The sequence below is a fragment of the Neophocaena asiaeorientalis genome, unplaced genomic scaffold, assembly GCF_003031525.2.
Source record: "Neophocaena asiaeorientalis asiaeorientalis breed wild unplaced genomic scaffold, Neophocaena_asiaeorientalis_V1.1 scaffold99, whole genome shotgun sequence".
NCBI lineage: Eukaryota > Metazoa > Chordata > Mammalia > Artiodactyla > Phocoenidae > Neophocaena > Neophocaena asiaeorientalis.
The window spans coordinates 752,565-765,539 of NW_020173022.1; the positions used below are offsets into that span (position 1 = coordinate 752,565).

Consider the following 12,975-nt stretch of genomic DNA (forward strand, 5'->3'; position numbering starts at 1 on the left):
TTAGTATATGGAAGTAATGACTAGAGGGAACAGCTAAGTTAAAGATGTTTGCCCCTGAGAAGAAATATTGAACATACATATGCAGGGCAGTAGGTCATGGGACTATTGCTTTTATGGTAAAACTTTCAGGAAATCTAAAAAATGTCTTTATTTAAAGATGTCTAGTTGATACTCTTTTAAATAGGTGAAAAATTATAAGGGAAATAGTTAAACCCTGGCCTCACTCAGGTGGAGGTTCTGTTGAAAGGACATAAGTAGGTATGACTCAGAGATATCTGGTAACACATGCTCCAGAGTCAAACGGTTAAGGAACATTGGAGAACCTGAAATAACTGGACAAACACAAAAGCAAAGCATTTTTAATCTCACAGTACAGTACCTTGAAAAGTACAGTAGTACCAGCTACATCACCGCTGCTTTTACGCTTGTTTCTGGACATCCTGGGCTTGTAATAAAGATACTGTACTACTGTACTCTATACAGTACTGTACAGTAAAGTACGCAAAAGCACCACCACTTGTAGAGGATGCATGCACCTGACAATGTACACCAGACACATGAACTAACTTCCATGACTGGACATGCGAACGCATGTTCACATCTTTGAAAGTTCGCAACTTGAAGGTTCCTATATAGGGGACTTAACTGTTTTCTTTCCCTTTTCTCTTATCTCTGTCAGTTGACTCTCTCCTATTAATGCTTTCATTGGTTCTTTGACTATGGCCCTGTGTTGGGATCCTTCACTGAAGATCCCTTGATCCAGTCATGCATCCTTTTCAGCTCTCCATCACTTGCCCTCTAGGTGCCTGTTTTATTCTAGCAGCCCACTACTAGGGGGTCTTCTCACACTCCTAGGGGTACTCTTGGGAGCAACTTAAAATGATGCCAGGCTGGCTTTTTCTCCCAGGTGAGTTATATCCGATTTATAGGAAACCCTCACACATCCTCTCCCAAACTCTGGGAGGGCAGGTTGATCCTGGTGCAGCCACAGGCCACTCTGGCCTCATTAGGTGTGAGGTCTTCTGTGTCATCTAACTGATTCCAAGGAAGACATCTTCCTAGCACTGACACTCATACATTTTTTTCCACTGGAACCTTGTTTCAAACTAGACAGAGCAACAACATTTTATCTGCCAAGAAACACCACTCCCTCTCGGATCTTGCTCTCCCCCCCCAGTTCATGTCAGACCCCGCTCCCTACCCGCTACCCTCCTTGGATTCCATCCCTTGGTGCGAAGGAAGCTGGGTCTGTTTTATTCCTTTGGACATTTTAATTTGGGCTCTGGTCACACCTCATTTTGCCAGAGTCCTTATCCCCGAATCCTCCCTGACAGTCTCACAGTGAGATTGGTTCTGCCAACTCAGCTACATGTATACTCCCCAACTTCCTGCCCTGCTGACCTACACTGCTCACGTCTCATCATTCATGGTGCCCGAGCCTGCAGAGGACTTGAAATCCTCATGGTCCAGACCCACTTCTTCTAGGTCTTGTCTCCACATTCCCCAGTTATAGTTAGGACTAATGAGGAACGAAGAAAGTTTACTTTGAAATCCATGGGACTTAGCCATCTTCCTAATGGTATCCAAGTCCAAAGTGTTGAGCCGGATGTCCACTGCAAAGTGGTGAAAGGGGACGAAGTCTCCACTTCGGCAGTGGTCACACCTGTGGGCGTTTTCTTCCAGAAAGCGGGCACATTTCAGGTGCATGGCTTTCTTCTGGTCTTTCAGCCACAGCTCATAGGCTGTTTTCTGCATCATCGGGCTGCAGAATCGAATGATGCGGCACTCAATCACCTCACTTTCCAGCTCACGGAGCTCTTCCTCTTCGCCATGGGCTAGAGAGGACAGAAAGGCAGTGGGCAACAAGTCAGCCCCTGCTACAAAATACAGATCAGTTCTTTTAGCAAGATGTGCCTTAAACTAAAGGAAATATGGGTCACTTCCAGGCTCTACTTACCCATTCCTTCAGAGGGGGGTTGCAGAGAGAGGGAACGATAGTTCACCTCAAACGAGGCCACGTTCTGTTTTAGGGCTATTCGTAGCTCCTTGCCATTACGGAAACAATCAAAGACGTTGGATTTCACGAGGGTTGCCAGGGCATTGATCATCATCTTCATGTTCCAACAAGGGAGAATCTCATACAACAGTTCCGTAGTGAAGGTCAGGCCAATGATGGCTGCACATCTCACCAACATCTGGCGGGACAGGCTCATGCTATCCAGCTGGACCAGAGAGATTTCTGCAGGTGGAAAGCCACACAATAGGGAACTAGTCATCTGTCTTTATCAAATACGTTCTAGAGATGGACAACTGTCCTGTTCTCTAGTTCCTGTTCAATAGAACTACACCCAGCTGAGCTAGGCCAAAAGAAGTATTTGCTTAGTACCTATTTCACAGATAGCACTTGTGTCGGGAGTACAAAAGATGGAGATGCTATGACCTAAAAATATGCATGTCCCATTGGCCATGACAATAAGATTGATTTCAAGGTGTTCTGATTTTGTGTTAAAGTGTGACAAGGGTGTGTGAGGAGAGCAGAGGTCATGCTGAGAAGTGGTCAGAAGGAGAAGGGCCTGCCATCCGTGTTCTGTGTTCACTTCTCCAGCTGCTCATTCTCTGTCTTCTTCACTGGCTGCCCTTTCTCCTGGAACTTCCCAGCAATAAGCTTTCTCTCTATCTGCCTCAGGGATTCAGTTATTCTTGTGACAACCCATTACCATCTCTATGCTCATGACCAAGTGTCAGAGAGCTCCTAGCTCCAATTCCACCTTCTCATCTAAGTTCGGGTATCATAGCTCACATGGCTTCTTGGACATCTTGACCAGGATGTCCTTCTATTACACCACCCTCCTCAGGGACAAAATATGAACTTCTCAATATGTCCACAGAACATTGTAGAAACCAAGCTAGTCCAGATATAAGTAGGGTTAGCAGATGTAAGCTTTTATATGTAGAACAGATAAACAAAGGCTACTGTATAGCACAGAGAACTATATTCAGTATCCTATAATAAACCATGATAGAAAAAAATATTAAAAAAAAAAAAGAATGTGGGAATTCCCTGGTCGCTTAGTGGTTAGGATTACAGGTTTTCACTGCCATGGCCTGGGTTCAATCCCGGGTCAGGGAACTGAGATCCCACAAGCTGCATGGTGTGGCCAAAAAAAAAAAAAGAATACATATATATATATATATATAAGTATGTATAACTGAATCATTTGGCTGTACAGCAGAAATTAACACAACATTGTAAAGCAACTATACTTCAATAAAAAAAATATTGATTAAAAGAAACCAAGCTAATCCACCTTGCTATTTCAGTAGACATAGTGAATGAAACACAAATGATGCTCTTTTGGAGATAGAGAACTTGAGGTCTCATCCTTGTACTAAACATTTGAAGTTGAACATTTTATAGATGGCGTGGATTGGAGCTGAATGCATGCTAAAACATTGCTTGAAATTCATTTTTCTTGAAATGAATAACAGTACATCCCTGATATAAATTCACTTGTTTGTCATTTCTTATGGAAGTAGATAGCAGGAAAAGTATCACTGTTAGTTCTTCTCTCTCACTATTTGATTTCTGTTTAATTGAAAATGTACTATACCTCATTCTTTTATGCAGTTGAATAAAACTTTGTTCAAATCAGACTCCAGCGTATGCACAGGGGGAAGGTGGCTCCTGATTAGAAGCAGAAAAGCCAAGCTTGTAATGGAACCTTCCCATTGCCTGGGCAACACACAATAAAAACAAAGCCAGTCTTCTATCTTCCTCTCTCCTTTGTTGGAGGCATCCTAGAGAAAGCAAGAGGGGAATCTAGGTCCTGGAAAATGAACACCAGGTCAAATTTTCTTTACCTTTTAATGATGCTGGCAGTGACAAGTTTTTCAATCTGACACCACTAGCGAGGTTACAGACTTCTTCATTTCCCTCCTCAAGACCCAAAGTAAATTTTTTTAAGTCCTCTGTTGGCTTAGCAAAATTCTCTACAGAGAGGTAAAAGGGAAGAAAAGTTGAGAGTCATTGTCCTATTATTGTCTGGATTTTCCAATAAACTTCGAGATGGGTCTCACATGAGAAAGAGCAGGCAGAGATGTGTGCTGGCTTGTAAAGTATTCTGGAATACTGTGTTTTAAGTAAAACTGATATATGAAAATCAAAATTTACTCAAAACATGTTTTTCCTCCCCTCCCCCCCAAGGAAAAAGGATTGATAATAACTACAGGATGTCTTCCATAAGACATGCAGTTTTACAAATATAGCTTATATTATATACTTATATATATACCTGTATGCACACTGAAATACCCACACTCGGAGGCAAACACATTCTGTGGAAGACTGTACTCTACTTAAGATGTGGTTATTGTCAGAAAGAGATATTAAAAATGGTGAAGATTTCACGATGGCGGAGTAAGACGTGGAGATCACCTTCCCCCCGACAAATACATAAGAAATACATCTATATGTGGAACAACCCCTACAGAACACCTACTGAATGCTGGCAGAAGACCTCAGACTTTCCAAAAGGGTGTGCGAGGAGAGGGGATTCAGAACACCGCCTAAACGAGCTCTAGAGACAGGTGCGAGCTGTGGCTATCAGCGCAGACACCAGAGACAGGTATGAAACGCTAAGGCTGCTGCTGCAGCCACCAAGAAGCCTGTGTGCGAGCACAGGTCACTATCCACACCTCCCCTCCCGGGAGCCTGTGCAGCCCCCCACTGCCAGGGTCCCGTGATCCAGGGACAACTTCCCTGGGAGAACACACAGCGCACCTCAGGCTGGCGCAACGTCACGCCGGCCTCTGCCGCCGCAGGCCCGCCCCGCACTCCGTGCCCACCCCCCCCATCCCCAGACCCCGGCCTAAGTGAGCCGGTGCCCCTGAATCAGCTGCTGCTTTAACCCCGTCCTGTCTGAGCGGGGAAGAGATGCCCTCAGGCGATCTACACGCAGAGGAGGGGTCAAATCCAAAGCTGAAACCCAGGAGCTGTGAGAACAAAGAAGAGAAAGGGAAATCTCTCCCAGCAGCTTCAGAAACAGCGGATTAAATCTCCACGATCAACATGATGTACCCTGCATCTGTGGAATACCTGAATAGACAAAGAATCATCCCAAATTAAGGAGCTGTGTGGATGAAAGGCTCTTGGTGCTGCAGCCTGGAGTCAGTGCTGTGCCTCTGAGGTGGGAGAGCCAACTTCAGGACACTGGTCCACAAGAGACCTCCCACCTCCACATAATATCAAACGGCGAAAATCTCCCAGAGATCTCCATCTCAACACCAGCACCCAGCTTCACTCAACGACCAGCAAGCTACAGTGCTGGACATCCTATGCCAAACAACTAGCAAGACAGGAACATAACCCCACCCATTAGCAGAGAGGCTGCGTGAAAATATAAGTTCACAGACACCCCAAAATGCACCATCGGATGTGGTCCTGCCCACCAGAAAGACAAGATCCAGCTTCATCCACCAGAACACAGGCACTAGTCCCCTTCACCAGAAAGCCTACACAACTCACTGAACCAAACTTACCCACTGGGGGCAGACACCAAAAACAACAGGAACTATGAACATGCAGCCTGCGAAAAGGAGACCCCAAACACAGTAAGTTAATCAAAATAAGAAGACAGAGAAATACACAGCAGATGAAGGAGCAAGATAAAAACCCACCAGACCAAACAAATGAAGAGGAAATAGGCAGCCTACCTGAAAAAGAATTCAGAATAATGATAGTAAAGATGATCCAAAATGTTGGAAATAGAATGGAGAAAATACAAGAAACGTTTAACAAAGTCCTAGGAGAACTAAAGAGCAAACAAACAATGATGAACAACACAATAAATGAAATTAAAAATTCTCTGGAAGGAATCAATAGCAGTATAACTGAGGCAGAAGAACGGATAAGTGACCTGGAAGATAAAGTATTGGAAATAACTATCACCGAGCATAATAAAGAAAAAAGACTGAAAAGAATTGAGACAGTCTCAGAGACCTCTGGGACAACAATAAATGCACAGACATTCTAATTATAGGGGCCCCAGAAGAAGAAGAGAAAAAAAAGGGACTGAGAAAATATTTGAAGAGATTGTAGCTGAAAATTTCCCTAATATGGGAAAGGAAATAGTCAATCAAGTCCAAGAAGCACAGAGAGTCCCATATAGGAAAAATCCAAGGAGAAACATGCCAAGACACATATTAATCAAGCTATCAAAAATTAAATACAAAGGAAAAATATTAAAAGGAGCAAGGGAAAAGCAACAAATAACATACAAAGGAATCACCATAAGGTTAACAGCAGATCTGTCAGCAGAAACTTTGCAAGCCAGAAGGGAGTGGCAGGACATATTTAAAGTGATGAAAGGGAAAAACCAACAACCAAGATTACTCTACCTAGCAAGGACCTCATTCAGACTCGACGGAGAAATTAAAAGCTTTACAGACAAGCAAAACCTAAGAGAATTCAGCACCTCCAAACCAGCTTTACAACAAATGGTAAAGGAACTTCTCTAGGTAGGAAACACAAGAGAAGGTAAAGACTTACAATAAAAAACACAAAACAATTAAGAAAATGGTAATAGGAACATACATATGGATAATTACCTTAAATGTAAATGGATTAAATGCTCCAACGAAAAGACATACACTGGCTGAATGGACACAAAAACAAGACCCATATATATGCTGTCTACAAGAGACCCACTTCAGACCTAGGGACACATACAGACTTAAAGTGAGGGGATGGAAAAAGATATTCCAGGCAAAAGGAAATCAAAAGAAAGTTGGCGTAGCAATTCTCGTACCAGACAAAATAGACTTTAAAGAGTATTACAAGAGACAAAGAAGGACACTACATAATGATCAAAGGATCAATCCAAGAAGAAGATATAACAGTTGTAAATATTTATGCACCCAACATAGAAGCACCTCAATACATAAGGCAAATGTGAACTGCCATAAAAGGGGAAATCAACAGTAACACATTCATGGTCGGGGACTTTAACACCCCACTTTCACCAATGGACAGATCATCCAAAATGAAAATAAATAAGGAAACACAAGCTTTAAATGATACATTAAACAAGATGGACTTAATTGATATTTATAGGACAATCCATCCAAAAACAACAGAATACACTTTCTTCTCAAGTGCTCATGGAACATTCTCCAGGATACATCATATCTTCAGTCACAAATCAAGCCTTGGTAAATTTAAGAAAATTGAAATTGTATCAAGTATCTTTTCCAACCACAAGGCTATGAGACTAGATATCAATTACAGGAAAAAAATCTGTAAAAAATACAAACACATGGTTGCTAACTGAAAGTACAATACTAAATAACCAAGAGATCACTGAATAAATCAAAGTGGAAATCAAAAAATATCTACAAACAAATGACAATGAAAACACGATGACCCAAAACCTATGGGATGCAGCAAAAACAGTTCTAAGAGGGAAGTTTATAGCAATACCATCCAACCTCAAGAAACAAGAAGCATCTCAAATAAACAACCTAACCTTACACCTAAAACATATACCCTGAGAAAACCATAATTCAAAAAGAGTCATGCACCACAATGTTCACTGCAGCACTATTTACAATAGCCAGGATATGGAAGCAATCTAAGTGCCCGTCAAATGATGAATGGATAAAGAAGATGTGCCACATATATACAATGGAGTATTACTCAGCCATAAAAAGAAATGAAATTGAGTTATTTGCGGTGAGGTGATGGACCTAGAGTCTGTCATACAGAGTGAAGTAAGTCAGAAAGAGAAAAACAAATACCATATGCTAACACATATATACGGAATCTAAAAACAAAATGGCTCTGAAAAACTTAGGGGAAGGACAGGAATAAAGATGCAGATGTAGAGAATGGACTTGAGGACACGGGGAGGGGGAAGGGTAAGCTGGGATGAAGTGAGGAGTGGCATGGAGATATACACACTACCAAATGTGAAATAGCTAGTGGGAAGCAGCCTCATGGTACAGGGAGATCAGCTCGGTGCTTTGTATCCACCTAGAGGCTGGGATAGGGAGGGTGGGAGGGAGACACAAGAGAGAGGAGAAATGGGGATAAATGTACATGCATAGATGATTCACTTTGTTATACAGCGGAAACTAACACACCATTGTAAAGCAATTATACTCCAAGAAAGATGTTTAAAAAAACACAACAATTTAACCAAAATCCTTAAGATTATAACTTTCAGCAAGGTAATTTTTCATATTAGAAACTCATATGATTACAGTGATCCAGAAAAAATATGTTGGAAACAGATGCTCATAGTCTCCTTAAACATTAAAATATTGTACATAGCCTAAATATCCAGCCATAACACAGTGATTACCTTAAATATTACATAGCCATTATGGTACAATTGTTAAGGAATACTGAGTTTGGAAAGTCTTCAGCTGAATGAAATAGGATAGTAAATATACCATATGATACCAAAAAAAAAAAAAGGTGAAGTTTGAATAGTGAGCTTGCCTAGTCATTTTTCTCCCGGTACTCCAAAATGCATTACTTATTTGTCCCTCCAGTCACTCATTAACAGTTGAGTTGCAAGACACTGAAATAGGTGATGTGGAAATATGAGGGTGAACGTACTAAGTTCCTGACCTCCTGGAAAGATAAGGTATATACACAGAGAGCCAGACGACCAGACAGTAAACAAGTGCCACGTGAGTAGGCACAGACAGTAAGGGCTGGAGAGTTCATATCAACACAGTACAGACTTTTTATTCACCATAACCTGGGAAGGCTATAAATGTGGCTAATGCATGCTTCTAGCCCTCAAGGATCTTAACATTTATGGAGACAGATATTTAGGCAACTAATCATAATACAGGAAAAGTGACTTAATAAGATAATCTCCTAATGTGAGTCAGTTTTGTGAAAGAAATAAACCTGGTGATAGAGACTAACAGGAAAGTGCAGAGAGGAAGGCCTTCCTTAAGCAGGGCATGGTCAGAGAAAGTGGCTGTGAGGAGGTAACACCTGAGCTAAGGGAGAGAGGGAGCAGGTATGTGAAATGCCAGAGGAGAGGGAGCAGAAAGGAGCTCGGGTACTGGAGGAGCAGAAATGTGGCTGGAGCACATTTCAGAGTATTGGTGAGGCCACAGAGGGGGTGGAAGGAAGCTCCCTCAGGGATCTCCAGTCCAAGGTAAGGAGTTTGGATTTCATTGTAAACTCAATGGGAAACCACTAAAAGTTGTTTGGTTTTTCAAAAATTGTTTTATTTGGTAAGTTTCAAATTTATGAAAAGTTATAAGAATAACACTATATAGTCTTTATTCCAATTCATCTACTGTTAACATTTTGCTCCATTTTTTATAGCCTTTGTTCTCTCTATATGTACTTATTTTTTCTGAAGCATTTCATTTGAGTGTTAAGTTGCATAATTCATGCCCTTTAATCCCCAAATACTTTACTCTGAATTCCCCAAGAATAACAACATTCTCTTAAGTAAGTAGAATATACTTATCATGTTCAGAAAATTTAACATTGATACAATAATTTACTGTCCATAATCCAGTTTTGTCAACTGACTCAGTAATGTTCTTTAACATTCTTTTTCTTTTTTTTTTGTGAACAGCCCAGATGTCCTCCAACAGATGAATGGAGGTATGTCCATACCATGGAACACCACTCAGCAGCTAATAAGACCAAACTATTGATACACACAACCTAGATAATCTCCAGAGAGTTACACTGAGTGAAAAACAAATCTCAAAAGATTACATATACAATATTTTTCCACTTATAAAAATTCTTTAAATTACAAAATTATAGAAATGGAAAGCTGATTAGCAATTACCAGGGGTTAAGAAGGAAGTAGGGGTAGGAGAGAAGTGGGGGGTGGCTATCATAGGGCCATATAAGGGATCCTCATGGTGACGGAAATGTTCTGTATCTTGACCTTATCAATATTAATATCCTGGTTGTGATATATATATATATTTAACATCTTTATTGGACCTGGTTGTGATATTATACTGTAGTTTTGCTGATGTTACTACTGGGGAAAACTAGGTAAAGGGTACACAGAATCTCTCTATATTATTTTTTACAATGGCCTGTAAATTTATAATCACCTCAGAAAGTTTAATTAAAAACAAATCAATGAGACAGCAAAGTATTATTGTATTCAGTCACTTCATTTATACTCCAAGAGGTCCCCAGAATGCTTCCTGTGGTGTCAGACAGAGAGAAGGTGCTCAGTAGATGTTTGTTGAATGAATAAATAAGAAAGGATTTGAGTTGCCTTTACCCCCCTGCCATTTTATAGCAGGTACCTGGCCATAAACGTTGTGACTAATCCCAAAATACTAGCTATTAAATGGCATATGTGGAACTGAAACTCTGGACTCCTAACTTCAAGGCCAAATTTTTCTTTTGATTACATCTTTTTTTTAAACATCTTTATAGGAGTATAATTGCTTTACAATGGTGTATTAGTTTCTGCTTTATAACAAAGTGAATCAGTTATACATATACATATGTCCCCATATCTCTTCCCTCTTGCATCTCCCTCCCTCCCCCCCTCCCTATCCCACCCCTCTAGGTGGTCACAAAGCACCGAGCTGATCTCCCTGTGCTACGTGGCTGCTTCCCACTAGCTATCTATTTTACATTTGGTAGTGTGTATATGTCCATGCCACTCTCTCACTTCGTCCCAGCTTACCCTTCCCCCTCCCCGTATCCTCAAGTCCATTCTCTAGTAGGTCTGTGTCTTTATTCCCATCTTGCCCCTAGGTTCTTCAGGACCATTTTTTTTTTAGATTCCATATATATGGGTTAGCATACGGTATTTATTTTTCTCTTTCTGACTTACTTCACTCTGTATGACAGTCTCTAAGTCCATCCACCTCACTACAAATAACTCAATTTCATTTCTTTTTATGGCTGAGTAATATTGCATTGTATATATGTGCCACATCTTCTTTATCCATTCATCTGTTGATGGACACTTAGGTTGCTTCTGTGTCCTGGCTATTGTAAATAGAGCTGCAATGAACATTTTAGTACATGACTCTTTTTGAATTATGGTTTTCTCAGGGTATATGCCCAGTAGTGGGACTGCTGGGTCATATGGTAGTTCTATTTGTAGTTTTTTAAGGAAACTCCATACTGTTCTCCATAGTGGCTGTATCACCTTACATTCCCACCAACAGTGCAACAGGGTTCCCTTTTCTCCACACCCTCTCCAGCATTTATTGTTTGTGGATGTTTTGATGATGGCCATTCTGACCAGTGTGAGATGATAGAAAGCCCAGAGATGATTACATCTTTATACTCTCTCTTTTCATGGAAGAGATGCTATCTCTTAAACCTTCATGGTCTCCTTTGTGTCAAAACATAGTTTCTTTCTTCCTTTCTTTCTCTCTTTCTTTTTATTTTTGCTAGAGTATGATTTTTTTCTTCTCATCACTGCCATCTCCCTAAACAACTAGTATATCCATCACAGATATTTTCTTATCATTCACGTTAACCTTAATCCTCTACATCCCAGCTTGCATCTTTACCCCATTCCCCAACCCCTACCCTTCTCCCTTCACTAAAACTATTTTCTTAAAAATTCCAACTGCCCTCTTTGTGACATCATATCAAAGTTCATCCTTCTGTATGTCTCTGTAGCATGAGAACCTTGTTGACAATTCACTTTGAGCTAATAATTTTACCTCTGGAAAACAAGTTATCCTTTTTCCCAGATAACATCTACATCCCCCATCAGTTCTGATTCTGGGCTTTAAGATTCTCCAGTGTTCTTTCATTTCTATTACACGTCTACATTCTTTCTCCCAGTTCAGTGAGTCCCGGGCAATGTTAAGTTCTCTCACAATCTGGGATATCAAGTCCAACGTTCTTTGCCTCCCCAAAGCCTCTGACCCGTATAGGAAGCAGCCTATGGAAAAGCCCACCCTTGCCACCCTCTCTGCAGAAGGAGACAGGGAGAAAGTACCATCATTATGGGACTTACTGAACAGGTTATTCCAGGTCACATTTGTCTTCTCCTCAGACTCTACTGTTTGGAAAACGAGTACCCTGTGATGGTCCAGGTTTTTAAGCAATTCTTCACAGTAAAATGGAATCCCACAGCTTCCCTCGACCAGGTACCTGTAGTGAAAACAATGCAATCTATTTATATCAAAGAACCATCTTTAAAGAAGTAAAAATATTTGCGTTTTCTCAATCACCTGAAAATAATCACTTCTCTTTCTCCATTTGTTTTAGTTTGTTTTTCATTTTTAGGGATTGCTTTTTCTTTTTTCTTTCTTTTTTTTTTGCTGTATGCGGGCCTCTCACTGTTGTGGCCTCTCCCGTTGCGGAGCACAGGCTCCGGACGCGTGCAGGCTCAGCGGCCATGGCTCACGGGCCCAGCCACTCCGCGGCATGTGGGATCTTCCCGGACCGGGGCACGAACCCGTGTCCCCTGCATCGGCAGGCGGACTCTCAACCACTGCGCCACCAGGGAAGCCCTTTCTTTCATTTTTAAAATTACATAATAAACCATTTAAATATTTCAGCAGTCAAAACTATGTAATAAGGTACATCCTCAGTCTTGCTTCCCTTCCTCACCTTATAAGTAAGCATTTAAATTAGTTTCTGGTTTATCTTTTCAACGTTTCTTTTTAAAACTATAGAAAATGCACACACGTTATTTCACTCTCTTCCTTAGACAAAAGACAGCAAGTTATATATACTGCACACTAGGCAACCCCTTGTTTTTTCACTCAACAATGTATCCTGGTCATCCCGTCATATCAGTAGATCTTTCTTATTTCTCTTTATAGCTACATAGGGCTCAATCGTGTGGATGCATCCTAGTTTATTCTGACTATCCTCTTAGAGATGGACATTTGGATTGCTTTCAGTCTTTTACTAGTACAAATAACGCCTCAATAAAAACTGTGCCCATATGTCACTTCATATTTTTGTCACTATATATATTTTAAAATTTT

At 40.9% G+C, this 12,975-nt stretch overlaps 1 protein-coding gene across 1 annotated transcript in view; it reads right to left on the reverse strand.

Annotated features, from left to right (window-relative positions):
- The window catches only part of ADCY10 (adenylate cyclase 10), an 81,091-nt gene that overhangs the window by 30,183 nt on the left and 37,933 nt on the right, over nt 1-12,975 (reverse strand). The window contains exons 17-20 of the mRNA XM_024742424.1: nt 11,994-12,130; nt 3,862-3,990; nt 1,958-2,239; nt 1,545-1,835 (exon numbers count right to left, since the gene is read on the reverse strand). Coding sequence (XP_024598192.1) covers nt 1,545-1,835; nt 1,958-2,239; nt 3,862-3,990; nt 11,994-12,130 — 839 coding nt within the window. The remainder of the gene's footprint in view (nt 1-1,544; nt 1,836-1,957; nt 2,240-3,861; nt 3,991-11,993; nt 12,131-12,975) is intronic.